This window comes from Salvelinus alpinus, chromosome 13 (assembly GCF_045679555.1).
Source record: "Salvelinus alpinus chromosome 13, SLU_Salpinus.1, whole genome shotgun sequence".
In the NCBI taxonomy this organism is placed as follows: Eukaryota; Metazoa; Chordata; class Actinopteri; order Salmoniformes; family Salmonidae; genus Salvelinus; species Salvelinus alpinus.
This window is the reverse complement of record NC_092098.1, coordinates 51,609,102-51,636,513: the sequence shown is the minus strand read 5'-3', so window position 1 is coordinate 51,636,513 and position 27,412 is coordinate 51,609,102. Positions and strand designations below refer to the sequence as shown.

At 44.1% G+C, this 27,412-nt stretch overlaps 1 protein-coding gene across 8 annotated transcripts; it reads right to left on the bottom strand.

Moving 5' to 3' along the window:
• Positions 1-2,315: 2,315 nt before the first annotated feature.
• macroh2a1 (macroH2A.1 histone) lies at positions 2,316-26,928 on the bottom strand. Of its 8 annotated transcripts, none has more exons than XM_071339762.1 (9): positions 26,814-26,928; positions 24,860-25,079; positions 23,646-23,752; positions 23,180-23,374; positions 20,437-20,547; positions 10,147-10,246; positions 8,072-8,161; positions 3,097-3,271; positions 2,316-2,610 (listed from the first exon to the last, which is right to left on the bottom strand). In XM_071339762.1, the coding sequence occupies exons 2-9, from the start codon at positions 25,029-25,031 to the stop codon at positions 2,445-2,447; spliced, it is 1,116 nt and encodes a 371-aa protein (XP_071195863.1). In that variant the 5' UTR covers positions 25,032-25,079; positions 26,814-26,928; the 3' UTR covers positions 2,316-2,444. The 8 variants fall into 8 exon arrangements, with proteins under 8 accessions (XP_071195863.1, XP_071195861.1, XP_071195866.1 ...); XM_071339760.1 differs by having other exon boundaries at positions 24,860-25,054; XM_071339765.1 differs by lacking the exon at positions 10,147-10,246 and adding an exon at positions 9,625-9,715 and having other exon boundaries at positions 24,860-25,054.
• Positions 26,929-27,412: the final 484 nt, after the last annotated feature.

The following is a 27,412-nucleotide window of genomic DNA, read 5'->3' as shown; positions in this document are numbered from 1 at the left end:
AGACAGAGGCCTAGGGTCTCTGCACCCACCGGCTACACACTACCTAAAATGTTAGTAGGCTACAACAACTATCCCTCCATGTTCACTCAGTCACACAGACACACAGAGAGAGGTAGACACACACACACACACACACACACACACACACACACAGACAGGTAGACACACACACACAGACAGGTAGACACAGATAGACACACACACACACAGACAGGTAGACACACACACACAGACAGGTAGACACACACACACACACAGACAGGTAGACACACACACACAGACAGGTAGACACAGACAGGTAGACACACAGATAGGTAGACACACAGATAGGTAGACACACAGACACACTTTCTGATATGGTTACATTAGTTACTAGAGAGTACAAACATGTTTTCAATATACTTTATTGGATAGTTCTGTATTGTCATGTTTAGCAATACTAAGAAGGCTTTTCATCGTCTAGTCATCATTAGAAAGATATGGAAAACTCCAAAACACAGTGCTTACAGCAAATAGTTAGTGCAACGTCCATTCTGATCCACCCATTGTATCAGACACTTCATTTTAGACATCTTAATGAAAAAGGTCTTTCCAGCACAAAATGGCTCAGTGAAAGACCTCACTCCTGACGATAGGGAGCCATCTACTGGTGAGAGAGGACTAATTGCCTGTAGGCAGAGAGGGGACTAATTGCCTGTGAGCAGAGAGGAGACTAATTGCCTGTAAGCAGAGAGGGGACTAATTGCCTGTGAGCAGAGAGGGGACTAATTGCCTGTGAGCAGAGAGGGGACTAATTGCCTGTGAGCAGAGAGGGGACTAATTGCCTGTAAGCAGAGAGGACTAATTGCCTGTAAGCAGAAAGGACTAATTGCCTGTAAGCAGAAAGGGGACTAATTGCCTGTGAGCAGAAAGGGGACTAATTGCCTGTAAGCAGAAAGGGGACTAATTGCCTGTGAGCAGAAAGGGGACTAATTGCCTGTGAGCAGAGAGAGGACTAATTGCCTAATAGCAGAGAGAGGACTAATTGCCTGTGAGCAGAGAGGGGACTAATTGCCTGTGAGCAGAGAGGGGACTAATTGCCTGTAAGCAGAGAGGGGACTAATTGCCTGTGAGCAGAGAGGGGACTAATTGCCTGTGAGCAGAGAGGGGACTAATTGCCTGTGAGCAGAGAGGGGACTAATTGCCTGTGAGCAGAGAGGGGACTAATTGCCTGTAAGCAGAAAGGGGACTAATTGCCTGTGAGCAGAAAGGGGACTAATTGCCTGTGAGCAGAAAGGGGACTAATTGCCTGTAAGCAGAAAGGGGACTAATTGCCTGTAAGCAGAAAGGGGACTAATTGCCTGTGAGCAGAGAGAGGACTAATTGCCTAATAGCAGAGAGAGGACTAATTGCCTGTGAGCAGAGAGGAGACTAATTGCCTGTGAGCAGAGAGGGGACTAATTGCCTGTGAGCAGAGAGGGGACTAATTGCCTGTAAGCAGAGAGGGGACTAATTGCCTGTAAGCAGAGAGGGGACTAATTGCCTGTAAGCAGAGAGGGGACTAATTGCCTGTAAGCAGAGAGGGGACTAATTGCCTATAAGCAAAAGCCTGTACTTCTTTCAACTCCTCAAAACAAAAAGCGACACACTGTCAATAGCTTTATAACTGAATAAAAACACAAATCACTTTTCTTTTCAAATACGTTTCTTTTAGAGTTGGCAAAGTGAAAATCAGAATAAAAGCAAACCGTAAAAAAAAAAATAGGAAAACCTTGTCACTGTCTAATATTTTACTAAAACATTTCACTCACTCCATCTAGGACATACCACTGTTAATACAGCATGAACATAAAAAGGTTCTGTTCCCAAATTTTTTTTTTAAAGACAAATTGAGACAAATCTCACAAAGACCACAGTACTACAACACTCGGAATGCAACCTTTTCAGTTTTAGCAACACAGAACGTAAGAAATAATTACCACAAGGAACTTAAGGAACACCATCCTGATGGACCAGGGCCTTGCTCAGCGGGGTGGAACATTACGGAAACATTCGACCAGGTCCTTGCTCAGCGGGGTGGAACATTACGGAAACATTCGACCAGGGCCTTGCTCAGCGGGGTGGAACATTACGGAAACATTCGACCAGGTCCTTGCTCAGTGGAAACACAACAGAACAGACTGTGTCATGTACAAATTGGGGAATCATGTCAGAGAGAAGAAGATGACATTCAGAACGTGTCGCCCTTCTGAGCGGGACCCAGGTCTGACGCCACCAGGGACACATTACCATCTGAACTCCAACGATTCATCTCAACAAATAAAACATAACGTAAATCACTTCCTCTCAATAAAGTTTAGTTGTTTTTTTTAATTTTTTTTACAAAATCCCTGGTAAACATCTTTCATTTTTCTCTCCAAATAAAATTCTAAACAAGCCTGTAGTAATGCAAATGGGGGGGGGGCTTAGTTTGTGTCAAGCTTGGCCATTTCCTGCACATAGATCCCTATGCTCTCGCTGTCGAACAACACGAAGTAGACCGTCTTGATGGAAGAAGACATGGTGGCAACAAAGTAACTGGAGATGGCTTTTAAAATGAGCTGGGCAGCCGTCTGCTTCGGGAAGCCATTCCTGAGGGAAGAAATAATAATACCATTTAATTCACTTTTATAGCGCTTTTCATTACATAAATAACATCAAAGCACTTTAAAATCGAGGGGGGGGGAAAAGCCATTTTGAAAGATCAGGATTTAAAGAAAAGGTTAAATAACTGATAATGACGACAGTAATACGGTGAGAATGTTAGTTGTAAAGCTTTTTTCCTCACGTGAACAGGAGGGATAGGACTGTTAGGGTTCGTGGTTACACATCTTAAAGCGATACAGTCACTTTCAATACATCACAGCAAGCTATATTACATACTACTACGCTAACTTATGCATCGTATCTTAATGTGACAACCGTTACCTCCACCAAAACAGTCAGATTAAGTAGCATGCTTTTCCTCCACAAGAAAAGCACCATGGTGATAACCATGTGGATGGATACCATGGGAGACACAAAGGCCTTGGGAGCGTGATGAGGCTTGTTGCTAGGGGACGGGAGGTTGTATAGTACCTTCCACTGCCAATCGAAGGGAAGGCCACAGACTTGAGCTTCTTCTCGTCCGCCAGGGCCAGGCAGTTCTTCACGGTCTTATCCAGCAGCTCCTCACACTTGTCCGAACCCCAGCCTGGACTGTTGCAGTGGATCACAAACTTGGCAGGAAGCCCATAGCCAGAGGACAGCACCGCTAACAGAGGAAAGCAGAGAGAGGCAGAAGAGAGAGCGAAAGTGAGACAGAAATTAGCATTAGACTTCCTCTGCATGTGTTGAATCTTTTCCTAAGTGTGAAGACAACTGACACTCGTCCAATAATTACAAAATACTGACATACTGCAAAGTCACACTCGTGATACACAATTACATGAACACAACATTCATGTCAAATGAAAATACAGGGGGGGGGGGGGGGGTGCTCCAATAACTTAATGCTGTTGATAACAGGGAATTAGACGAGGAGGGTTGGAGAAATCACTTCTCCAGAGGGACTGATCTCTTGGAAGCGAGAGAGAGAGAGAGAGAGAGAGAGAGAGAGAGAGAGAGAGAGAGAGAGAGAGAGAGAGAGAGAGAGAGAGAGACTTTTCCCCCCCTCAGGGCTGGAGGTAATTGAGTGACTGTTCATCTCTGGAGCACATAGCATCAGGCAAGCCCCCCCATACACACACACTGTAACTCAGCTAAAAGGCCCTGATCCTGTGAAGTGACCCCCCAGTTGTACTTCATTAGGCCTCTGAGTGTGTGACTGGCTTAAGACTCAAAGTGAACCCAAAACGTTGATCTCCAGATGAAGGCAGAGAGCCAGAGACATGAATTACTGACAGAGACTGTATAGAGGGGGAGTGAATGATGACAGAGACTGTATAGACGGGGGAGTGAATTACTGACAGAGACTGTATAGACGGAGGAGTGAGAATTACTGAGAGAGACTGTATAGACGGGGGAGTGAGAATTACTGAGAGAGACTGTATAGACGGGGGAGTGAGAATTACTGACAGAGACTGTATAGACGGGGGAGTGAATTACTGACAGAGACTGTATAGACGGGGGAGTGAATTACTGACAGAGACTGTATAGACGGGGGAGTGAGAATTACTGACAGAGACTGTATAGACGGGGGAGTGAATGATGACAGAGACTGTATAGACGGGGGAGTGAGAATTACTGACAGAGACTGTATAGACGGGGGAGTGAGAATTACTGACAGAGACTGTATAGACGGGGGAGTGAATGATGACAGAGACTGTATAGACGGGGGAGTGAGAATTACTGAGAGAGACTGTATAGACGGGGGAGTGAGAATTACTGACAGAGACTGTATAGACGGGGGAGTGAATTACTGACAGAGACTGTATAGACGGGGGAGTGAATTACTGACAGAGACTGTATAGACGGGGGAGTGAGAATTACTGACAGAGACTGTATAGACGGGGGAGTGAATGATGACAGAGACTGTATAGACGGGGGAGTGAGAATTACTGACAGAGACTGTATAGACGGGGGAGTGAGAATTACTGACAGAGACTGTATAGACGGGGGAGTGAATGATGACAGAGACTGTATAGACGGGGGAGTGAATGATGACAGAGACTGTATAGACGGGGGAGTGAGAATTACTGAGAGAGACTGTATAGACGGGGGAGTGAGAATTACTGACAGAGACTGTATAGACGGGGGAGTGAAGTACTGACAGAGACTGTATAGACGGGGGAGTGAGAATTACTGACAGAGACTGTATAGAGGGGGAGTGTGAATGACTGACTGACTGTATAGAGGGGGAGTGAATGATGACAGAGACTGTATAGACGGGGGAGTGAGAATTACTGAGAGAGACTGTATAGACGGGGGAGTGAATTACTGACAGAGACTGTATAGACGGGGGAGTGAGAATTACTGAGAGAGACTGTATAGACGGGGGAGTGAATTACTGACAGAGACTGTATAGACGGGGGAGTGAATTACTGACCGAGACTGTGTAGAGGGGGAGTGAATGATGACAGAGACTGTATAGACGGGGGAGTGAATTACTGACAGAGACGGTATAGACGGGGGAGTGAATTACTGACAGAGACTGTATAGAGGGGGAGTGTGAATGACTGACTGACTGTATAGAGGGGGAGTGAATGATGACAGAGACTGTATAGACGGGGGAGTGAATTACTGACAGAGACTGTATAGAGGGGGAGTGAAGTACTGACAGAGACGGTCTAGACGGGGGAGTGTGAATGACTGACTGACTGTATAGAGGGGGAGTGAATGATGACAGAGACTGTATAGACGGGGGAGTGAATTACTGACAGAGACGGTATAGACGGGGGAGTGAATTACTGACAGAGACTGTATAGAGGGGGAGTGTGAATGACTGACTGACTGTATAGAGGGGGAGTGAATGATGACAGAGACTGTATAGACGGGGGAGTGAATTACTGACAGAGACTGTATAGAGGGGGAGTGAAGTACTGACAGAGACGGTCTAGACGGGGGAGTGTGAATGACTGACTGACTGTATAGAGGGGGAGTGAATGATGACAGAGACTGTATAGACGGGGGAGTGAGAATTACTGAGAGAGACTGTATAGACGGGGGAGTGAGAATTACTGACAGAGACTGTATAGACGGGGGAGTGAAGTACTGACAGAGACTGTATAGACGGGGGAGTGAGAATTACTGACAGAGACTGTATAGAGGGGGAGTGTGAATGACTGACTGACTGTATAGAGGGGGAGTGAATGATGACAGAGACTGTATAGACGGGGGAGTGAGAATTACTGAGAGAGACTGTATAGACGGGGGAGTGAATTACTGACAGAGACTGTATAGACGGGGGAGTGAGAATTACTGAGAGACTGTATAGACGGGGGAGTGAGAATTACTGAGAGAGACTGTATAGACGGGGGAGTGAGAATTACTGACAGAGACTGTGTAGAGGGGGAGTGAATTACTGACAGAGACTGTGTAGAGGGGGAGTGAATTACTGACCGACTGTATAGAAGGGGAGTTAATGATGACTGAGACTGTATAGAGGGGAGTTAATGATGACTGACAGACTGCGCCGGGGATTAAAAGGATAATTCCCCCAATTCCCAAAATGCCATTGGTTTCCTTACCCTGTCTATGGACAACAAAGAAAACTGAGGTTTTGAATTCATTACAGGAATGACATGATCACAAAGCCAGATCTTACCAAAACCACAGCCTATTGGGTCAAATGTCTCGACGAATAAGATGCTCCTCAGGTTGGTGCAACGTTGATTACAAAATCAGACCATAAGATGTTCATGTAATTAGGTTGTGATGTAGTAACCTAACAGGAGTCTTTCAGAACATCCCATGCCGTGCAGGTCCAGCCTCGCCTGTTAGCCACAACATGTTCACGGTTTGAGTTGAAACTTCTACCTGTGCAAATCCCATCACTGGACAGTGGACACATGCATAACCCCCCCCCCCCACCCCCCCTCTCTCTCTACTGGACACATCACAGGTCAACATCATGGGGATCCTGAAAGCTATTTTTGGACAATCATTTCTGAAAGTGTTTGTTGATTAATCCTGGTAAAGGTAAATAGTTCCAATAATGAACGTCAGCCACGCATTAGATCACCTGCTGGGTGTCCACGAACGGTTGTGATTCAACAAGAAAATGAGGGTTGATGTCAGAGGAGATCAAAGCAGAGGGTAGCCATCCTAACTGTTGGTCTTGCTTTCTCCCTACCTCCAGGGGACTGGTCTTGCTTTCTCCCTACCTCCAGGGGACTGGTCTTGCTTTCTCCCTACCTCCAGCCACCTCCAAGGGACTGGTCTTGCTTTCTCCCTACCTCCAGCCACCTCCAAGGGACTGGTCTTGCTTTCTCCCTATTTCCAGCCACCTCCAGGGGACTGGTCTTGCTTTCTCCCTACCTCCAGCCACCTCCAAGGGACTGGTCTTGCTTTCTCCCTACCTCCAGCCACCTCCAAGGGACTGGTCTTGCTTTCTCCCTACCTCCAGCTACCTCCAGGGGACTGGTCTTGCTTTCTCCCTACCTCCAGGGGACTGGTATTGCTTTCTCCCTACCTCCAGCCACCTCCAAGGGACTGGTCTTGCTTTCTCCCTACCTCCAGCTACCTCCAAGGGACTGGTCTTGCTTTCTCCCTACCTCCAGCCACCTCCAAGGGACTGGTCTTGCTTTATCCCTACCTCCAGCCACCTCCAAGGGACTGGTCTTGCTTTCTCCCTACCTCCAGCTACCTCCAAGGGACTGGTCTTGCTTTCTCCCTACCTCCAGCCAGCTCCAGGGGACTGGTCTTGCTTTCTCCCTACCTCCAGCCAGCTCCAGGGGACTGGTCTTGCTTTCTCCCTACCTCCAGCCACCTCCAGGGGACTGGTATTGCTTTCTCCCTACCTCCAGCCACCTCCAAGGGACTGGTCTTGCTTTCTCCCTACCTCCAGCCACCTCCAGGGGACTGGTATTGCTTTCTCCCTACCTCCAGCCACCTCCAAGGGACTGGTCTTGCTTTCTCCCTAATTCCAGCCACCTCCAAGGGACTGGTCTTGCTTTCTCCCTACCTCCAGCCACCTCCAAGGGACTGGTCTTGCTTTCTCCCTACCTCCAGCCACCTCCAAGGGACTGGTCTTGCTTTCTCCCTACCTCCAGCTACCTTCAGGGGACTGGTCTTGCTTTCTCCCTACCTCCAGCCACCTCCGGGGGACTGGTCTTGCTTTCTCCCTACCTCCAGCCACCTCCAAGGGACTGGTCTTGCTTTCGCCCTACCTCCAGCCATCTCCAAGGGACTGGTCTTGCTTTCTCCCTACCTCCAGCCACCTCCGGGGGACTGGTATTGCTTTCTCCCTACCTCCAGCCACCTCCGGGGGACTGGTATTGCTTTCTCCCTACCTCCAGCCACCTCCGGGGGACTGGTATTGCTTTCTCCCTACCTCCAGCCATCTCCAAGGGACTGGTATTGCTTTCTCCCTACCTCCAGCCACCTCCGGGGGACTGGTCTTGTTTCTCCTTACCTCCAGCCACCTCCAGGGGACCGTTCTTCTTCCGTAACTCCAACATGGCATCCACAAACTCCTCCCCTCCCTTCTTCTCCAGAGCACCACCTGTAGGGGAAACAGTCTGGGGTCTTTAGTGTCCTCCTGTTGTTGTTGTTGCTGTGGTGAGTGCAGACAGACAGACATACTGAGGGAAAGGGACGGACAAGCGGACAGACAGCAGGCATGCATCATGGGTCTGAGCTGAGTGAGAGCTGTGTGTATGAGAGAGGCAAGACTGTTCTTTCATTTGACCCTCTCTGAATCTCTTTGCCCACTGTACACCACAGTTCCCATGTACACCGAGTGGACTAAACATTAAGAACAGCTGTTCTTTCCATGACAGACTGACCAAGTGAAGCCAGGTGGAAGCCATGATCCTTTATTGATGTCCCTTGTTAAATCGAATTTGAAAAAATCAGTGTAGATGAAGTGGAAGAGACAGGGTTAAAATAATCATCTTTAAGCCTCGAGACAATTGATTCATGGATTGTGTATGTGTGCCATTCAGAGAGTTAAATGGGGCAAGACAAAATATTGGAAGTGCCTTTGAACAGGGGTATGGTAGTGAGTTCCAGGCGCACCCATATGTGTCAAGAACTGCAATGCTGTTGGGTATCAAGAACGGTCCACCACCTTGACACAAGTGTGGGAAGCATTGGAGTCAACATGAGCCTAGCATCCCTGTGGAATGCTTTCGACACCTTGTAGTCCATTCCCTGACGAATTGAGGCTGTAATGAGGGCAAGGGGGGGGGGGGGGGGGGCAACTCACTATTAGGAAGATGTTCTTAATGGTTTTATACTCTGTGTATAAAGCAACTAAATATTACTACCAGTTATTAAAACAGTCCTTATCTAGCTACTACTGTAGTAGGCTTTTCCTTTCCACTTGATCAGATGGTGACATTTTTAAAGACACTTCCTAGGTGTTAAATTTCAGATTTAGCATTGATTCCCTTCTGGTCTGTCCTTAGAGTGGGAAGCGATGCAGGCAGGTAAATCAGAGAGGAGAGAGAGGAAGTATAATGTAAGACTGTTCACACAAAAAAAACATCCACATAAAACAAATACAGGGAAATACAGGCAGATGTAAGAAAATCTATATATTTTTTTAAAGAAAAAGAGGGAATTGAGGCCTTTTAGAGGTTATCAAAACACAAAGCATTGGTGCATGTTCTTCCAACTCCTCATACAATAGCTGACAACATGAAGTATGCTCTTTTTTAAAAGTTATTAGTTACACAGTAATTGGTGGTTGAAAAAAAGTTCTACTTTCATACACGTAGTATGGCTAGGCAACCAAACTTCAGATCCAAAAACAGACACTCTCATGCGTTGACGTCAATCTCTTATTGATCAATGCACATGATTAACACAGAAAAAGTCTGAATTACATCTAAAATGTTAGAATTCCACCCTGAGAACAAATTTGTCTTAAGAGGAGGAAGAAGATGCATTATGGGATGCTTTGCTACAGGTGTCGGCATGGTAACACGTTGTACCCATGGTGATGAGGGAGGGTTCTATTACCTACTTCACCACCAGTGTAGAGGGTGGAATTGGTCGGGTGAACAACAGCCTCGCTGTCAATGGTGGAAATGTCGGCTTGCACAACTTGCAACTACAAACAATGACAACAGGCAATCAACATGGGAGGTAAAACACAGTGAGTGGGGAAGGGGGAAGAGGAAGGGGGGGAAAAAAATGAGGAACGTAAAAACATAAAGAAAGGGATCGGGGAGAAAGAACGAGAGGAGGTGAGAGTGCTGTGCTCCTTATTTACTTATTTCAGAAACACAGGAGACTGACTGAACAATCCAGAGAGACAGACCCAACAATAACATCCATGACAGGCAGGGGAGGGGGTGTTGACAACTGCTCTGCAGAGATTTGACAAAATCCTAGAATTTCATCTGAGGGATAAGCCTGAGATGCAATGTATGTATTCATTTTTCACATTTGTTTCTAATAAAGTGGTCAATTTGGGGACGGTGTCCCATTTAAGTTCAGCATTCAAGGATCTTTCAAACCACAGAGTGAAAGGGAGCTCACCTAGATCATCTTTAAGGTCAATGTCTGCATTGGTGGGGTTGATGACCCCCTCCACGTCAAAGCCAGCCAAGTTACTGACCTCACTGTGAACCAGGTTTAGCTGTGGGGGGGGGGGGGGGGGGAAAGAGAGCATGCCGCCAGCAAGCAGGGAGGGGGGTGGGGGGGAAGGGGGGAGCAAAGCCGTTAGATCGATCAAACCACACCTTAGTGCAGGACTGATTTGGTACAAGTAGAATTTAGAAGAGTGCAGGAATCAGAAAGCAAGCGTCGCAGAAAAGGAACATGAAATAGTTATCCTATTAGCCTGTTAGTTTGAGACACTGCACTGAGAAAAACAAAAAAAAGATATGAACTTCTAGAAAAACATTCCCGATTACATAGTTACTGAGTATTGAGCCAGGTGTTTCAGATTTTAGGCAACTGGCAGTGAGGTACATAAAATTGCCCATAGAATTTAGAAGCAGAGAAGGATAGAACAATCTGTTTCAGTCAAAAAACAATCCCAAACCAGAACGACACAAATCACAGAGTAGATATCAAACTAATTCAAAATGTTTACAATAGCCCAGAAAATGACTTGATATGCATGAATGAAGACATGCCGATTCATTTCTACTGTGACATCTCCAAAAAGATAAAACTATTTTTTATTTTAAAGAAGGAAGACGCAACGAATACAGTACATAAACAAAATTATTTGGCCTACATCCCAAACGGCACCCTGTACCCCCAAAGCACACTTTTTTAAAATTAGTTAGTTTTATTTATTTCACCTTTATTTAACCAGGTAGGCCAGTTGAGAACAAGTTCTCATTTACAACTGCGACCTCTGCCCAAGATAAAGCAAAGCAGTGCGACCAAAAACTAACACAGAGTTACACATGGAATAAACAAAACATACAGTCAATAACACAATAGAAAAATCTGTATACAGTGTGTGCAAATGAAGTAAGGAGGTAAGGCAATAAATAGGCCAATAGTATGTAGGGATGCAGACTTATAGTCAAGTCTCCTCCCACAACCATTTGTGTCTGAAAACACAGAGCCAGGAAACGATCAAAGTGAGATGACTTGTACATACAGTTGAAGTCGGAAGTTTACATACACCTTAGCCAAATACATTTAAACTCAGTTTTTCACAATTCCTGACATTTAATCCTTGTAAAAAATCCCCTGTCTTAGGTCAGTTAGGATCACCATTTTATTTTAAGAATGCGAAATGTCAGAATCATAGTAGAGAGAATTATTTCTTTCAGCTTTTATTTCTTTCATCACATTCCCAGTGGGTCAGAAGTTTACATACACTGAATTAGTATTTTGTAGCATTGCCTTTAAATTGTTTAACTTGGGTCAAACGTTTTGGGTAGCCTTCCACAAGCTTCCCACAATAAGTTGGGTGAATTTTGGCCCATTCCTCCTGACAGAGCTGGTGTAACTGAGTCAGGTTTGTAGGCCTCCTTGTTAGCATACGCTTTTTCAGTTTTACCTTGACTTTGTTGTCCTTAGGCCATTTTGCCACTACTTTGGAAGTATGCTTGGAGTCATTGTCCATTTGGAAGACCCATTTGCAACCAAGCTTTAACTTCCTGTCTGATGTCTTGAGATGTTTCTTCAATATATCCACATCATTTGACTTCCTCATGATGCCATCTATTTTGTGAAGTGCACCAGTCCCTCCTGCAGCAAAGCACCCCCACAACATGATGCTGCCACCCCCGTGCTTCACGGTTGAGATGGTGTTCTTTGGCTTGCAAGCCTCCCCCTTTTTCCTTTAAACATAATGATGGTCATTATGGCCAAACAGTCTATTTTTGTTTCATCAGACCAGAGGACATTTCTCTAAAAAGTACTATATATGTCCCCATGTACACTTGCAAAGCGTAGTCTGGCTTTTTTATGGCGGTTTTGGAGCAGTGGCTTCTTCCTTGCTGAGCGGCCTTTCAGGTTATGTCGATACAGGACTCGTTTTACTGTGGATATAGATACTTTTGTACCTGTTTCCTCCAGCATCTTCACAAGGTCCTTTGCAGTTGTTCTGGGATTGATTTGCACTTTTCGCACCAAAGTACGAGTCTCCTTCCTGAGCGGTATGGCGCTGCATGGTCCCATGGTATTTATACTTGCATACTATTGTTTGTACAGATGAACGTGGTACCTTCAGGCGTTTGGAAATTGCTCCCAAGGATGAACCAGACTTGTGGAGGTCTACAAAAAATTTTCTGAGGTCTTGGCTGATTTCTTTAGATTTTCCCATGATGTCAAGCAAAGAGGCACTGAGTTTGAAGGTAAGCCTTGAAATACATCCACAGGTATACCTCCAATTGACACAAATGATATCAATTAGCCTATCAGAAGCTTCTAAAGCCATGACATAATTTTCTAGAATTTTCCAAGCTGTTTAAAGGCACAGTCAACTTAGTGTATGTAAACTTCTGATCCACTGGAATTGCGATACAGTGAATTATAAATGAAATAATCTGTCTGTAAACAATTGTTGGACAAATTACTTGTGTCATGCACAAAGTAGATGTCCTAACCGACTTGCCAAAACTATAGTTCGTTAACAAGAAATGTGTGGAGTGGTTGAAAAACGAGTTTTAATGACTCCAACCTAAGTGTATGTAAACTTCTGACTTCAACTGTATGTCTGAATAGATCAAGTCTGCTTTCAGTCAGAAGAACCCACCACCAGTGAATGGTAAATTAGGTTAATGACATTCATTATTACATTTTCCATCGATTTCAACGAAATGCAGCAATCTGTGATTAGCTCCTTCATCAACTGCTCTACCCCTAACAGTAGAACATCTAACTGCCAACCACATACTCAAGCTAAATTACTTGAATTCCATTGATTTAATGTAGATTTCTTTCCATAAAATCTAACAAACATATATATTTTTTTAAAAGGTCATAAATGTTTTATAGAATTGGGCATAAAAATCATTGGACAGATATGAAGAAAAAAAAACTGACATCGACTAATGATGTTTTCCAAACTTTCGTTCAACAAGGGGCACTTCACTGCAAAAACAGTCTCAACGAGCAAATAGCCTGATGAACTACAAACCACAAACACCTTCTCACTCACACCATCCTAGCTGCCAACTATGGCGGCACCCACTCTACAGTAGATAAACTGGTTAGTTTAGTGCGGCAGCCTGGTTTGTTAGCGTATGTTTGCGAGGCCAAAGTACGAGGTGACATCAGCAAGTGAACAAAGAAAATAAAGCACTCGATTGTCTTCATTGCAGGGTAGCAGCAGCGAGGAGGGAGGGGAACTCTTTTCACGGATACACAGTAACCAATCATGTAGCAGTAACCAATCATGTGTCTGAAATGGCACCCTAGTCCCTATATAGTGCACTACATTTGACCACAAATCTATGTGCCCTGGTCAAAAGTAATGCACTGTAGAGGCAATAGGGTGCCCTCTTTGGGCAATAGCTCTTTGGGCAATAGGGTGCCCTCTTTGGGCAATAGCTCTTTGGGCAATAGGGTGCCCTCTTTGGGCAATAGGGTGCCCTCTTTGGGCAATAGCTCTTTGGGCAATAGGGTGCCCTCTTTGGGCAATAGGGTGCCATAAGTTGCCATTTGGAGCTCATGGGATTCACGGGGTGTTACTGGTCTAACAGTCGACACTGGAAGGATATCCTTTTACAAATGCCTTGAGGAAGTGTCACTTCTTCCACATATTGTTGTGTTACAGCCTGAATTTAAAATTAATTACATTGATATTTCGCATCACTGGCCTACACAAAATACCCCATAATATCAAAGTGGATTCATGTTTTTAGAAATGTTTGCAAATTATAATTTTTTTTTTAATTGAAAGATTAAATGTCTCGAGTCAATAAGCAAAGAAGGTCACCTTTTGGTAGATGGATAAACATTTATTTTTTTAAAGCAGACATTGAATATCCCTTTGAGCATGGTGAGGTTACTAAATACACTTTGGATGGTGCATCAATATACTCAGTCACTACAAAGATACAGGCGTCCTTCCTAACTCAGTTGCCGGAAAGGAAGGAAATCGCTCAGGGATTTCACCATGAGACCAATGGTGACTTTAAAACAGTTAAGAGTTTAATGGCTGTGATAGGAGAAAACTGAGGATGGCTCAACACCTTTGTAGTTACTCCACAATACTAACCTAAATGACAGAGGGAAAAGAAGGAAGCCTGTACAGAATTAAAAAATATTCCAAAATGTGCATCCTGTTGGCAATAAGGCACTAAATAAAACTGCAAAAAATGTGGCAAAGGAATTAACTTTGCTTTGCTATGGTTTTGCTATGTGTTATGTTTGGGGAAAATCCAACCAGCACATCACATTTTTAAGCATGGTGGTGGCTGCATCATGTTATGGGTATGCTTGTCATCGGCAAGTAAAAGGGAGTTTTTTAGGATAAAAAGAAACAGAAGAGCTACGTAAGCACAGGCAAAATCCTAGAGGAAACCCTGGTTCAGTCTGCTTTCCAACAGACACATTCACCTTTCAGCAGGACAATAACCAAAAATGCAAGACCAAATATACACTGGAGTTGATTATCAAGACAACATTGAATGTTCCTGAGTGGCCTAGTTACAGTTTTGACTTAAATCAGCTTGAAAATCTACGGCAAGACTTGAAAATGGCTGACTAGCAATGATCAACATCCAACTTGTATTTATTTAACTTGACAGAGCTTGCAGAATTTTAAATGTGCAAATATTGTACAATGCAGGTGTGCAAAGCTCTTAGAGACTTATCCAGAAAGATTAACAGCTGTAATCACTGCCAAAGGTGATTCCAACATGTCGCTCATTCAGCCGACAGAAACTTTCAACCGGTTCTCCCCATTAAGCAGCGAGTCGGGAGTCAGAGGCCGAGCCTTCTCTGGTCTCTACTCCTCCCGTTATGGGATCTGAGACGCCGAAGGCTCCCACCATTAGCTCTGACAAATTGAAAACCCTAGTCATTGGCGACTCCATTACCCGTAGTATTAGACTTAAAAATAATCATCCAGCGATCATACACTGTTTACCAGGGGGCAGGGCTACCGACGTTAAGGCTAATCTGAAGATAGTGCTGGCTAAAGCTAAAACTGGCGAGTGTAGAGAGTATAGGGATATTGTTATCCACGTCGCCACCAACGATGTTAAGATGAAACAGTCAGAGGTCACCAAGCACAACATAGCTTCAGCGTGTAAATCAGCTAGAAAGATGTGTCGGCATCGAGTAATTGTCTCTGGCCCCCTCCCAGTTAGGGGGAGTGATGAGCTCTACAGCAGAGTCTCACAACTCAATCGCTGGTTGAAAACTGTTTTCTGCCCCTCCCAAAAGATAGAATTTGTAGATAATTGGCCCTCTTTCTGGGACTCACCCACAAACAGGACCAAGCCTGGCTTGTTGAGGAGTGACGGACTCCATCCTAGCTGGAGGGGTGCTCTCATCTTATCTACGAACATAGACATGGCTCTAACTCCCTTAGCTCCACAATGAAATAGGGTGCAGGCCAGGCAGCAGGCTGTTAGCCAGCTTAGTGGAGTCTGCCACTAGCAAAGTCAGTGTAGTCAGCTCAGCTATCCCCATTGAGACTGTGTCTGTGCCTCGACCTAGGTTGGGCAAAACTAAACATGGCGGTGTTCGCCTTAGCAATCTCACTGGAATAAAGACCACCTCCATTCCTGCCATTATTGAAAGAGATCGTGATGACTGTGTCTGTGCCTCGACCTAGGTTGGGCAAAACTAAACATGGCGGTGTTCGCCTTAGCAATCTCACTGGAATAAAGACCACCTCCATTCCTGCCATTATTGAAAGAGATCGTGATACCTCACATCTCAAAATAGGGCTACTTAATGTTTTATCTTCAAAGGCAGTTATAGTCAATGAACTAATCACTGATCATAAACTTGATGTGATTGGCCTAATTGAAACATGGCTTAAGCCTGATGAATTTACTGTGTTAAATGAGGACTCACCTCCTGGTTACACTAGTGACCATATCCCCCGCACATCCCGCAAAGGCGGAGGTGTTGCTAACATTTAAGAAAGCAAATTTCAATTAATGAAAAAAAAAAGACGTTTTCGTCTTTTGAGCTTCTAGTCATGCTACTGTTTACAGGCCTCCTGGGCCATATACAAATCAAATCAAAATCAAATTCAAATTTACAGCATTCCTCACTGAGGTCCCTGAATTCCTTTCGGACCTTGTAGTCATAGCAGATAATATTCTAATTTTTGGTGACTTTAATATTCACATGGAAAAGTCCACAGAGCCACTCCAAAAGGCTTTCGGAGCCATCATCGACTCAGTGGGTTTTGTCCAAAATGTCTCCAGACCTACTCACTGCCACAGTCATACTCTGGACCTAGTTTTGTCCCATGGAATAAATGTTGTGGATCTTAATATTTTTCCTCATAATCCAGTACTATCGGACCACCATTTTATTAAGTTTGCAATCGCAACAAATAATCTGCTCAGACCCCAACCAAGGAGCAACAAAAGTCGTGCTATAAATTCTCAGACAACCCAAAGATTCCTTGATGCCCTTCCAGACTCCCTCTGCCTACCCAAGGACGTCAGAGGACAAAAATCTGTTAACCACCTAACTGAGGAACTCAATTTAACCTTGTGCAATACCCTAGATGCAGTTACACCCCTAAAAACTAAAAACATTTGTCACAAGAAACTAGCTCCCTGGTATACAGAAAATACCCGAGCTCTGAAGCAAGCTTCCAGAAAATTGGAACGGAAATGGCGCCACACCGAACTGGAAGTCTTCCGACTAGCTTGGAAAGACAGTACCATGCAGTATCGAAGAGCCCTCACCGCTGCTCGATCAATTGAGGAAAATAAGAACAATCCAAATTTTATTTTTGATACTGTCGCAAAGCTAACTAAAAAGCAGCATTCCCCAAGAGAGGATGGCTTTCACTTCAGCAGTAATAAATTCATGAACTTCTTTGAGGAAATGATCATGATCATTTGAAAGCAAATTATGGACTTAAATCTGCGTATTCCTCCAAAGCTCAGTTGTCCTGAGTCTGCACAACTCTGTCAGGACCTAGGATCAAGGGCGACACTCAAGTGTTTTAGTACTATATCTCTTGACACAATGATGAAAATAATCATGGCCTCTAAACCTTCAAGCTGCATACTGGACCCTATTCCAACTAAACTACTGAAAGAGCTGCTTCCTGTGCTTGGCCCTCCTATGTTGAACATAATAAACGGATCTCTATCCACCGGATGTGTACCAAACTCACTAAAAGCGGCAGTAATAAAGCCTCTCTTGAAAAAGCCAAACCTTGACCGAGAAAATATAAAAAAAACTATCAGCCTATATCAAATCTTCCATTCCTCTCAAAAGAAAATTAAAAAGCTGCTGCGCAGCAACTCACTGCCTTCCTGAAGACAAACAATGTATACGAATTGCTTCAGTCTGGTTTTAGACCCCATCATAGCACTGAGACTGCACTTGTGAAGGTGGTAAGTGACCTTTTAATGGCGTCAGACCGAGGCCCTGCATCTGTCCTCGTGCTCCTAGACCTTAGTGCTGCTTTTGATACCATCGATCACCACATTCTTTTGGAGAGATTGGAAACTCAAATTGGTTTACACGGAGAAGTTCTGGCCTGGTTTAGATCTTATCTGTCGGAAAGATATCAGTTTGTCTCTGTGAATGGTTTGTCCTCTGACAAATCAACTGTACATTTCTGTATTCCTCAAGGTTCCGTTTTAGGACCACTATTGTTTTCTCTATATATTTTACCTCTTGGGGATGTCATTCGAAAACATAATGTTAACTTTCACTGCTATGCAGATGACACACAGCTGTACATTTCAATGAAACATGGTGAAGCCCCAAAATTTCCATCGCTGGAAGCCTGTGTTTCAGACATAAGGAAGTGGATGGCTGCAAATGTTCTACTTTTAAACTCGGACAAAACAGAGATGCTTGTTCTAGGTCCCAAGAAACAAAGAGATCTTCTGCTGAATCTGACAATTAATCTTGATGGTTGTACAGTCGTCTCAAATAAAACTGAAGGACCTCGGCGTTCCTCTGGACCCTGATCTCTCTTTTGACGAACATATCAAGATTTTTCCATCTGCAAATATCAGAAATGTTCTGTCCAAAATTGATGCAGAAAAATTAATCCATGCTTTTGTTACATCTAGTTTAGACTACTGCAATGCTCTACTTTCCGGCTACCCGGATAAAGCATTAAATAAACTTCAGTTAGTGCTAAATACGGCTGCTAGAATTCTGACTAGAACCAAAAAATTTGATAATTTTACTCCAGTGCTAGCCTCCCTACACTGGCTTCCTGTTAAGGCAAGGGCTGATTTCAAGGTTTTACTGATAACCTACAAAGCATTACATGGGCTTGCTCCTACCCATCTTTCCGATTTGGTCCTGCCGTACATACCTACACGTACGCTACGGTCACAAGACGCAGGCCTCCTAATTGTCCCTAGAATTTCTAAGCAAACAGCTGAAGGCAGGGCTTTCTCCTATAGAGCTCAATTTTTATGGAATGGTCTGCCTACCCATGTGAGAGACGCAGACTCGGTCTCAACCTTTAAGTCTTTATTGAAGACTCATCTCTTCAGTAGGTCCTATGATTGAGTGTAGTCTGGCCCAGGAGTGTGAAGGTGAACGGAAAGGCACTGGAGCAACGAACCGCCCTTGCTGTCTCTGCCTAGACGGTTCCCCTCTCTCCACTGGGATTCCCTGCCTCTAACCCTATTACAGGGGCCGAGTCACTGGCTTACTGGTGCTCTTCCATGCCGTCACTAGGAGGGGTCCGTCACTTGAGTGGGTTGAGTCACTGACGTGGTCTTCCTGTCTGGGTTGGCGGCCCCCCTTGGGTTGTGCCGTGGCGGAGATCTTAGTGGGCTATACTCGGCCTTGTCTCAGGATGGTAAGTTGGTGGTTGAAGATATCCCTCTAGTGGTGTGGGGGCTGTGCTTCGGTAAAGTGGGTGGGGTTATATCCTGCCTGTTTGGCCCTGTCCGGTGGTATCATCGGATGGGACCAGTCTCTCCTGCCCCCTCCTGTCTCAGCCTCCAATATCTGGAGTATTTCTCCAGTGTCCTGTGTGAATTTAAGTATGCTCTCTCTAATTCTCTCTCTCTGGGGACCTGAGCCCTAGGACCATGCCTCAGGACTACCTGGCATGATGACGCCTTGCTGTTCCCAGTCCACCTGGCCGCGCTGCTGCTCCAGTTTCAACTGTTCTGCCTGCGGCTATGGAACCCTGACCTGTTCACCGGACGTGCTACCTGTCCCAGACCTGCTGTTTTCAACTCTCTAGAGACAGCAGGAGCGGTAGAGATACTCTTAATGATCGGCTATGAAAAGCCAAATGACATTTACTCCTGAGGTTCTGACCTGTTGCACCCTCGACAACTACTGTGATTATTATTATTTGACCATGCTGGTGATTTATGAACATCTTGGCCATGTTCTGTTATAATCTCCACCCGGCACAGCCAGAAGAGCACTGGCCACCCCTCATAGCCTGGTTCCTCTCTAGGTTTTGGCCTTTCTAGGGAGTTTTTCCTAGCCACCGTGCTTCTACACCTGCATTTCTTGCTGTTTGGGGTTTTAGGCTTGGTTTCTGTACAGCACTTTGAGATATTAGCTGATGTAAGAAGGGCTATATAAATACATTTGATTTGATTGACTCAGAAGTGTGAATATATTTCTGTATTTAATTTTCAATACATTTGCAAAAATGTCTAAAAACATGTCTTCACTTTGTCATTATGGGGTATTGTGTATCGATGGGTGAAAAAAATTAACATTTAATACCTTTTTGATTTCAGGCTCTAACACAACAGAATATGGAATAAGTCAAGAGGTATGAACACTTTATGAAGGTTTCCCTACAGGAAACTCATGCTGATTGACCATGGAGAAACATACATTTATGTGAAAGGTTGATCCATAAAAAAAACTGTTATACATTTTGCTGCCATAGTTAAAGTTTCAGAACAATTCATCTATATACAAAACAAATAATGGTATATATAAAAAAAAAAAGCTATGTTTAGGAAATGAGAAAACAATGTTAAGTAAAGCAGTACATAAGATGATGTCATCCCCTCTATATTCTCCACTATAATGTCTTGGTTCCTGTGAGTGCGCATATGAATATCCCATCATATTTCCCCTCAATACACCATCTACTATCAGCAACGTCACCCTGAATGCATGGAACCCTTTGTTCATCTCAATGAGGAGAAGCTGCGAGGCCTCTATGAGAAGTGACGTGGTAGTAGTGACCGACGAACCTACCTTCTGACCCAGGAAAAGACTCTTGGTGGAGAGGACAGTGAATCCGTCCGTAGGTGTTCCTTCCGTGGTGCTGTCTGCCGAGGCAGCTTTGCTCACCTCTCCCTGTTTCTGCTGGGCCAGAGAGACATATGAGAAACATCAGGTGATATTATGTAGGCCTAGACAACACAGTCCAAAACATTCAGTGACATCAGGACATTTGCGTAAGGGAGTTTAACATAATAAAGTTGTGGTACGCTGAGTGGGACAACCTAAATTGTTTTATCATGTTGATATTTATGGGGTCTACATTCAAAGTCTCCACCTGAACCAACTTGCCTGTATAAAATATTGTATACCTTAGCCTTAAGTTATATTATAAACCGGGTGGTTCAAGGCCAGAATGCAGATTGTCTGAAAGCCGTGGTATATCAGACTCTGAAAGCCGTGGTATATCAGACCGTATACCACTGGTATGGCATTTTTTATTAACCTGTTTATAATAGCAATAAGGCACCTTAGCCACGCTAAATGGCTAAGGGCTGTATCCAGGCATTTGGCGTGGCTACGGGCTGTATCCAGGCATTTGGCGTGGCTACGGGCTGTATCCAGGCATTTGGCGTGGCTACGGGCTGTATCCAGGCATTTGGCGTGGCTACGGGCTGTATCCAGGCATTTAGCGTGGCTAAGGGCTGTATCCAGGCATTTAGCGTGGCTACGGGCTGTATCTAGCCATTTAGCGTGGCTACGGGCTGTATCTAGCCATTTAGCGTGGCTACGGGCTGTATCTAGCCATTTAGCGTGGCTACGGGCTGTATCCAGCCATTTAGCGTGGCTACGGGCTGTATCCAGGCATTCGTTTGGTAATAACAGCAGGGTAAATACACATGTAGGTAGAGTCCATTCTAATTTTTTCTCCTTTTCTTTTAAGAGCTTTGTCACAACGGACCAGTCAGTCAATACTCGCAAGTACATAGTGAGAAATAAATCGGTAGACTTAATATTACATGATTAAATCTGTGAAATGATTTCCCTCCCCAAGCTGTTTACAGGCCTTTAACACCATTCTGCATTTTTGTCATCTATTTTCACAACTTGAAATCATTTAAAATCACTTTTCTTGTATGTTTTCATTCAGTTACAAATGTAATAGTCCTGGCTGAGCCCCATATGTGAGCGCCATGGCCGCTTCGACGGTTACAATGTAGCCTAGCTGGGTCTGTATGCGCCAAACGAAAAAAGCACAGGATATTTATGATAAAACAGCTCTGCTCCACGAGGGGCCAAAAGGGGGCCTCGCCCCTCAGTTGAAACTTGTGCCGCCTCAGTTTTAGTTTAATGTCCCTATATAAAAATGGCTAAAAAAGTTAGAATGATTGAGTGACAGATTGGAGCGAAATTTGTACTGTATCGGAGCGCGTTGCGGAGTGTTTGTGTGTAGGGGGGGCTATGTGAAGCCACGGGCGGTTAGGTAGGACTCCTCTGGGTTTCCATAACAAGTGGTAGGCTACGTGAATAACCTGAGACGCCTGATTTATATGGACGGGGTTAAGTTCCCAGTTAAAGCTGCTTCACGCAACTCTGGCCTCACACCCCACCACTAGAGTTAAGTTAGCGTCTTAGCTAGCTGTAAAAGGTATTAGTGTTATAAGTCTATTTTAGCTCTAACCAGATCATCTGCCACGGTTGATATTAGAAATCAAACAGCCGAGGCTGAACCCAGCAGCGATGATGCTCCTGATCTCTAGCTAGCTCTGGCCCTGATGATCTTAGAACAGAAGAGCCAGCCCAGGTTCGCCTAGAATCCTACCCTAGTGGGCCTGGCTCCCAAGTGGGTAGGACTACACCCTCCCAGGCCCAACCAATGGCTGCACCCCTACCCAGTCATGTGAAATCCATAGATTAGGGCCTAATGAATTCCTTTCAATTGACTGATTTCCTTCTGTGAACTGTAACTCAGTAAAATCTTTGAAATTGATGCATGTTGCATTTATATTTCTGTTCAGTATATTTACATAACCAACGTCTCTGATAATACTAGTCCCGTCCAATAGGGCTCTAGTAATACTAGTCCCATCCAATAGGACTCTAGTAATACTAGTCCCGTTCAATAGGACTCTAGTAATACTAGCCCCGTCCAATAGGGCTCTAGTAATACTAGTCCCGTCCAATAGGGCTCTAGTAATACTAGTCCCGTCCAATGGGGCTCTAGTAATACTAGTCCCGTCCAATAGGGCTCTAGTAATACTAGTCCCGTCCAATAGGGCTCTAGTAATACTAGTCCCGTCCAATAGGGCTCTAGTAATACTAGTCCCGTCCAATAGGGCTCTAGTAATACTAGTCCCGTCCAATAGGGCTCTAGTAATACTAGTCCCGTCCAATAGGACTATAACACGGCAAAGAATAGTGCGCTGCATCATCCCACGGGATCGGTCAAGGCGGTGCAAAGCGGAAATATGACCGAAATATTCTAGTCCCTACACACCACCTTCTACACTCAAACAACATAGGCTTTTTATAGGCTAAATTGATGAGCAAATTGAAAGCTTCATGCTCGTCCTTTCTGGTACGCAATAGTATTCTCCCTAGTAGGATTCTGCCATAATGAGGTGGTGTGTACGTAGCCGCTTCAGCGTGTTTTGGGAGTCGAGCAAGAGTCCACTCCAACTACAAAAACATGATTATTCTTTTTTTAAATCACAGGATCCTGGAGTCGTTCACCCCTACACAGAATGTTTGCATTTATCCCTCACATATTGTATACCTTTGCTTTGGCCCTTTTCCCTGCAGCTGCCTTTTTGGACGATTTCTTAGTGGAGGACATCTTGGATTTCTTGATGGCGGGAGGAGGCGTGATGACAGCCTCCAGCTTGCCCTTTGACCCCCTCTTCTTAGCTAGCAGCTCAGGGTGGATGTTAGGTAAGACTCCGCCGGCTGCGATGGTCACACCTTTTAGCAGCTGCAGAGAGACAGTGGGTGAAATCATGTGGTCTGCATTGGACTGCACCCTTCTCTAACCAGCGGATGACCTCACAAAGATGGGGCATGTATTTAAACTAAGGTTGCAAAAAGCTGGTAACTTTCCCAAACTCCCAAGGTTTTTCCAAAAATCCCGGTCGGAGGATTCACAGATTTCCTGTTTATTCTCCTCCAGATTCCAGGAACCTTCCAACCAGTATTTCTGGAAAACCCGGGAATTTTTGGGGAAAGTTACCAGAATAACAGCTGACCTGGTTGAGCTCCTCGTCGTTGGCGATGGCTAGAAGGATGTGTCGTGGTGTGACACGTCCTTTCTTATTGTCCCTGGCTGCATTGCCCGCCAGCTCCAGAATTTCAGCTGGAACACAAGAATAGAGATAGTTAATTTTGTTAACACAGCTTGACCTGGTGCAGAGGTCTGACAATGTAACTCAAAAGCATCCACAGGCCAGCAGCCAAATAAGCCCAAGACCAGCAGCATTGAAGATAAGTCAGAACTAAGCTGCTTTCAGAAGTGGAAGAACAGTGTAGAGTAGTGAGGGCACTGGGAATGCAGGTCCACAGGAGGGATTAAGAATATATCGATATCTTTAAGGAGCAGTGCAGTTAATAACAGGACTGTCCTGTTTTTTTTTTAAATGGCATTTCCACACTATGAGGTCAAAATAACAATGAATGTGAAAATTATAATGCCCTTTTTGTGTAAGAGCTGTTTGAAAAAAAATGCATGGAATTTCCAAGTCTGGCTCCAGCAGATACCTTCTCACGCAACAGACGCTGTGAGACACAAAATGAGACAGGATGTCAAATGGTGCCAGAGGATGGCGCGTTACTGCCACCAACAGCACGGGTGGTGAAATTACATTTAGAATGATAAACTAGGTACTAGCTAGTGTACTAGATAGCCAGCTAGTGTGTACTAGCCAGCTAGCGTGTACTAGCCAGCTAGCGTGTACTAGCCAGCTAGCGTGTATTAGCCAGCTAGCGTGTATTAGCGAGCTGCACATGCATCAGTGGTTAACAGAACACCCTGGACAAGAGCTAGTGCACCGACTGGTATGTGCATAGCACACTGGCGCCCTGGACCAGAGCTACTGACTGACTGACACCAAACTGACTGGAGACCAACAAATGTCACCAGGTTGTGCGCCTACATACCGTTTGAGATGCAAAAATACCATCTGAGATGCAAGTGCATACGCTTTGCAGACCACACAGCGTCATTAAATAAACAGTGATGTTTAAAAATATATATATTATTACAAAAAACTGAATGGGGCTTTAACATCTCCTCTCACTGATCAGTTAATCTCCCAACACGGTAGGGTTGAGCAGCCAACTTTATTTAGCTAAATAGCTCATCACCAACGTGAACAGTTTGACTGATTTAAAAGTTAACTACCATACAAGGGGGGTAATTTGGGATAGATCCGGTGTCTTCATATGATTTGTTTTGCTTCCTCACCAGTGAGGTACTCCAGAACAGCGGCCATGTAGACTGGGGCACCCACACCGACCCTGTACTTGGGCAGACCCTTCTTGATGTAGCGCAGCATTCGGCCCACAGGGAAGATGACTCCGGCCTTCGTCGACCTGGACATCTTGGTCATCTTCTTTTTTCCTCCTCGGCTGGACATGGTGTCGCTACCAGTGTGATGTTCTGCTTTTACAGGACAGATTCATATCTGTTTGGTCACAATCGAGTTGTTGTGAGTAGTATACTAATCAAACAAAAGGCCTATAAAATACTGTGTTCGAATAATACCCACTTTTCTATCATGTATAATACATCAAGTCACACTACCAGAATATAAATATGATTTTCTTTTATTAGGTCATTATTTGCAGTGGAAATGCCTAAATTAACATATTTTCTCAATACACTCAAAATCTTGAGACAATATGTTTCTCTTTTTGTGAACGATACATTTATATAATATAAATTATATTATTTTAAAAGAATGATGTGAGAGTTGTAAGTGTATTACAACTACCTAGGGAATGCCAAGTTGGCAATTCATCAGCACTAGGCTATTATTCATGAAAACATATCCTTTCCCGTCACAGGCCTAGTACAGGCTAGCTACAGATGGTTACACACCAGATAATGGGATTTAAACAAAGATTGTAGGTTCAATCCCATTACTGGGAGTAACAAGTTTGTCTATAGAAAACGTTGCCAGAGATTTTTCAACTAACCTGGTATTGGCGATGCTATTGTCGTTCAACGATTTGGCCAAACATGTATCTTCTAAAATGTTTGTGTCCAGTTGCAGGTGGTGCGTTAGAAGTAAAAAAAATTATCCGTTACTAAAATAAATACAAATGTGTAAGCCGACATCTTATATATTTCAAATCTTCTCTCATTGGTTGAACAGGTGGGTCCACCACAATGTGCCGCATGTCATGATGACACTCACCTGTCTTGATCAATGAGAGAAGATTTGAAATATACAAGATGGCGGCATACACATTGTTGGATTACTTCATGGAGGAAAATGTTTTGTTATTTAAATAATGGATCATTTTCTAACTTCAAAACACACCACCTGTAACTGGACAAAAAAAACATTTTAGAAGATACATGTTTGGCTGAATCGAGAACGAAGATCGTATCGCCAATACCAGGTTCAATTCTCTGGCGACGTTTTGTATAGGCAAACCTGTAACTCCCAGTACTATAATAGATACCAAAAATCTTTGTTTAAATAACATTATCTGATGTAACAAATCTTTGGTTAAATCACATTCTGGTGTAACAATCTGTAGCTAAGAACAGGCCTACTTTCTATAAAGTAGCCTACCTCAAGCTCACTTATACGCAATAAAGGATCAATTGATACGTTATAATACAATGGGCCTAAAACAAATGCATATCATGCTGCTACAAAGGGGTGAAGACATTTCTTTCTGAAGAATAAAATATACAAATTTGCAATGACCAGATTGAGACGTAAATGCACTCCAATTGACTGACAAATGAACAGAGCAACATCTGTCAGAAAGTCAGAGCCATCCAGGTGCACAAGACCGCGATTTAAGAGTTATTTTTGTTGTTGTTGCGGGGTCTGTCAAGAGAACGATTTCCTGGTGTAAACGGTCCATTTGATCTCGTCCACATGTAGGCCTGTAGAATGTTTACAAAATGGAATTGAATTAAATGGCGCTTAAGGGAGAACTGCACACACGCGAACCCAAGGACATTCGCTTGCTCACGTCGCGCGTTTGAGTTGCAAATCCTAACGTCATATTTCCAGTTAGCCCTCATAGCCATAAATAGCCTACAATTTTGCCGTACTTGCAAGATAAAGACAAAGTAGCAACGTGAGCGATCGAGGGAAGGATAACTGTGACATACCGGAAGCATCTGGCTCAACGATGTAAATGTTATTGTTAACCAAAAGAGGTTCATTACTTACAGAAAAGGGGAACAGCAACGTGTCTTCTGTCAACACCCGGTAGGCTACAACAAGCTTGGACAGTGTCCTCAACTCCCAGAATCCACAGCGAAAGAATATATTGAACTGGGCCAGCGCTGTATCCTGTTCTGGAATGAATAGATTTTAGACTGCAAGAAACTCAACTCTCCGTATGCGCGCTGTGAAATTTAACCTACCCTGTGCGCTAAACCCACTATTGCCAACTATTCCTAAGCACATGATTGGTAATACATATATAAATATCCCTAAACACAGTGACGTTTCTAGCTTGTATGGCTCCCTGGGCGAACCTCCCCCCCAAAAAACTACTTTTTTATTCAGACATTTGGAACAACACAAATAAATAATAATGTAAATTTAAAACTATAAAAATATATACAAATATAAGACTCATAAATGTCAAAAAGAAGTAACAAAGACAAATGTTGATTTGGCACTCGAGCATTAATACATTACCCATGCCCCAACACTGTCAACCAAGAGTCTAAGACTAAACCAATTCACCTTGGTGGTGTGCAGACTGGTTTTAAATTATTCTTAACGATTTCGCACAAACTGGAAGAAAATGCAACAATATG